Here is a 1,937-nt window from a genome sequence, read left to right on the forward strand (position 1 = left end):
GGAATGCCATCTCCAACCACCCTGAAGAAGTCGGAGAAGTCTGGTTTCAGCAGCCCCTCCCCTTCGCAGACCTCCTCCCTGGGAACGGCATTCACACAGCATCACCGACCTGTCATTACAGGACCCAGAGGTGAGCTGCTCCACAGGCACCCTTGATTGTGCTTAGATCATGACCTTGGGACCAGAGTAGCAAAATGAGAGACATGAGACCAGAGTAGTAAAATGAGAGACAATGAAGGCTCCCCCAGAGTGGTCCTAAAGGCAGCAAGTGTTCCAATTTCTTATCCTCGGGGGCTGCTTTGGAATTGTAGGGACCCAAGAGGTTTGGCATCAAACCCCGATCCTTACCTGTTTCTTTGCTGGTGGGATGTTGAAAAGAGGTGGGAGGTAATTTGAATTAAACGAAAATCAAATCTGTCCGACAAATTGTACGAGGGGATCACATGCACGCGGATGTGTGTGTATTTGTGTGCGTGTGTTAGGTAGTTTATTTTTGTGTAGTCAATTACCTCTTTTCAAGCAATAGCTTATTTTCATTCTCTCACCCCTGCTGATTCCCTTTCCTTGAAACCTGATTTCAATATGTGGCATTTTGCATTGAGGTTGTCTGCAATCACTGTGTTGACGAGCCATCTTCATTCCCTCCTTTTGAAGTGGTAGATAGTTTGTCTGGTTTTCATTGCAATGTTTTCATTATTTTTGTCTCATGTGCTTTTAAGTTTATTATTAAAATGTGTCCACAAGAAATATGATTTGTATTTCACATTAAAGACAAGCTTTAAACCTCAAGAGAATGTCAGCAAATCACTTAACTTGATCTTATTGCAAGATGAAAATATTTATTAGTTTGTTTATGAAACTCCCACAGTAGGAGTACAAATAAATTGTAACCACGTTTGCTTTCTCCCATCAGATTTTCGTTTAGGTAGGTTTGTGATCTACCAGCTGGTATCATAAAACATCCTAGAAAGTTATGGTCTCTTGTCTACTTTGACATACGCCCGGGGAAACTGATGTTTCTTGCATTAATCTCAATGTGAGTGCCACAAATCTGAATCCCTTTATGAATACTCTGTGTGCATCTCAGGGAAATATGGCAGCTGAGAGGGCTGGCCAATGCACACGTGCAGAAATCACACTGAAGAAAATAAGTATTCTGACTATTGTGTGAAGCATTTTTTCTCTCCACGATTATGGATGCTCACTTGCCCCATCTTTGAACATCTTGTGATCATTGACGGAACTTTCTCAAGATCCCTAATTATTGCACTTGTGTGTGAGAGTGTGTGTGGTACAATCAGAGAAGCTAAGTATGTATTTTTTCCTAACTTGAAAACCTTGCATCTGAATGGGATTATGTGGTCCCAGAATGAGTCTCTTTAAATGGGGCAGTATGATATTTTCCTCGTTGTCAACATTCCTTAAGCATTGAAACTGTGGTGCGAAGTAAGTAATTACAAAGCCCTTTTAGTTAGAAGATTTTTGGTCTCAGGGAGATAAGGAATGTGACATTTCTCATCTTTATTATGGTCAGGTTAACATTCTAAATGGTAAATCAATGTGAAAAGCAGACAGTTCTGTAGGACCTCAGAGGAGGGAACTATGGAGGTTCCTTCATCCATTAAACAAGGATTTAATGAGTACCTGTCACTATACAGACACTGGGAAATCAGTGGTTTCTGTCCTCATAGAGCATATCATCTAGTGCAGGAAAATAAGCATTTAGAAGATGATGTGGAATGCACTGTTACTTATCACTTTATATCAGATAAAGAGACTTCAAAGTGTACATAACGTTGAAGTCAAATCTTAAAAGTTGCTTACATGAATGGAGGGCATTCCAAGCAAAGAAAAGACTCATGGGCGCAGCAGGGCGATAAGAATTGGGAAGGAGCAATGTCAGCACTCAGGTTAGTTGGTTAAGCTGCCTCTTTCCC

The 1,937-nt window shown here is 40.9% G+C and overlaps 1 protein-coding gene across 1 annotated transcript in view; it reads left to right on the forward strand.

Annotated features, from left to right (window-relative positions):
- The window catches only part of NFIA (nuclear factor I A), a 393,295-nt gene that overhangs the window by 308,751 nt on the left and 82,607 nt on the right, over positions 1-1,937 (forward strand). Inside the window, exon 7 of the mRNA XM_007464277.1 lies at positions 1-130. This exon is cut by the window's left edge and continues 1 nt beyond it. Coding sequence (XP_007464339.1) covers positions 1-130 — 130 coding nt within the window. The remainder of the gene's footprint in view (positions 131-1,937) is intronic.

Source organism: Lipotes vexillifer, unplaced genomic scaffold (assembly GCF_000442215.2).
Source record: "Lipotes vexillifer unplaced genomic scaffold, Lipotes_vexillifer_v1.1 scaffold47, whole genome shotgun sequence".
NCBI lineage: Eukaryota > Metazoa > Chordata > Mammalia > Artiodactyla > Lipotidae > Lipotes > Lipotes vexillifer.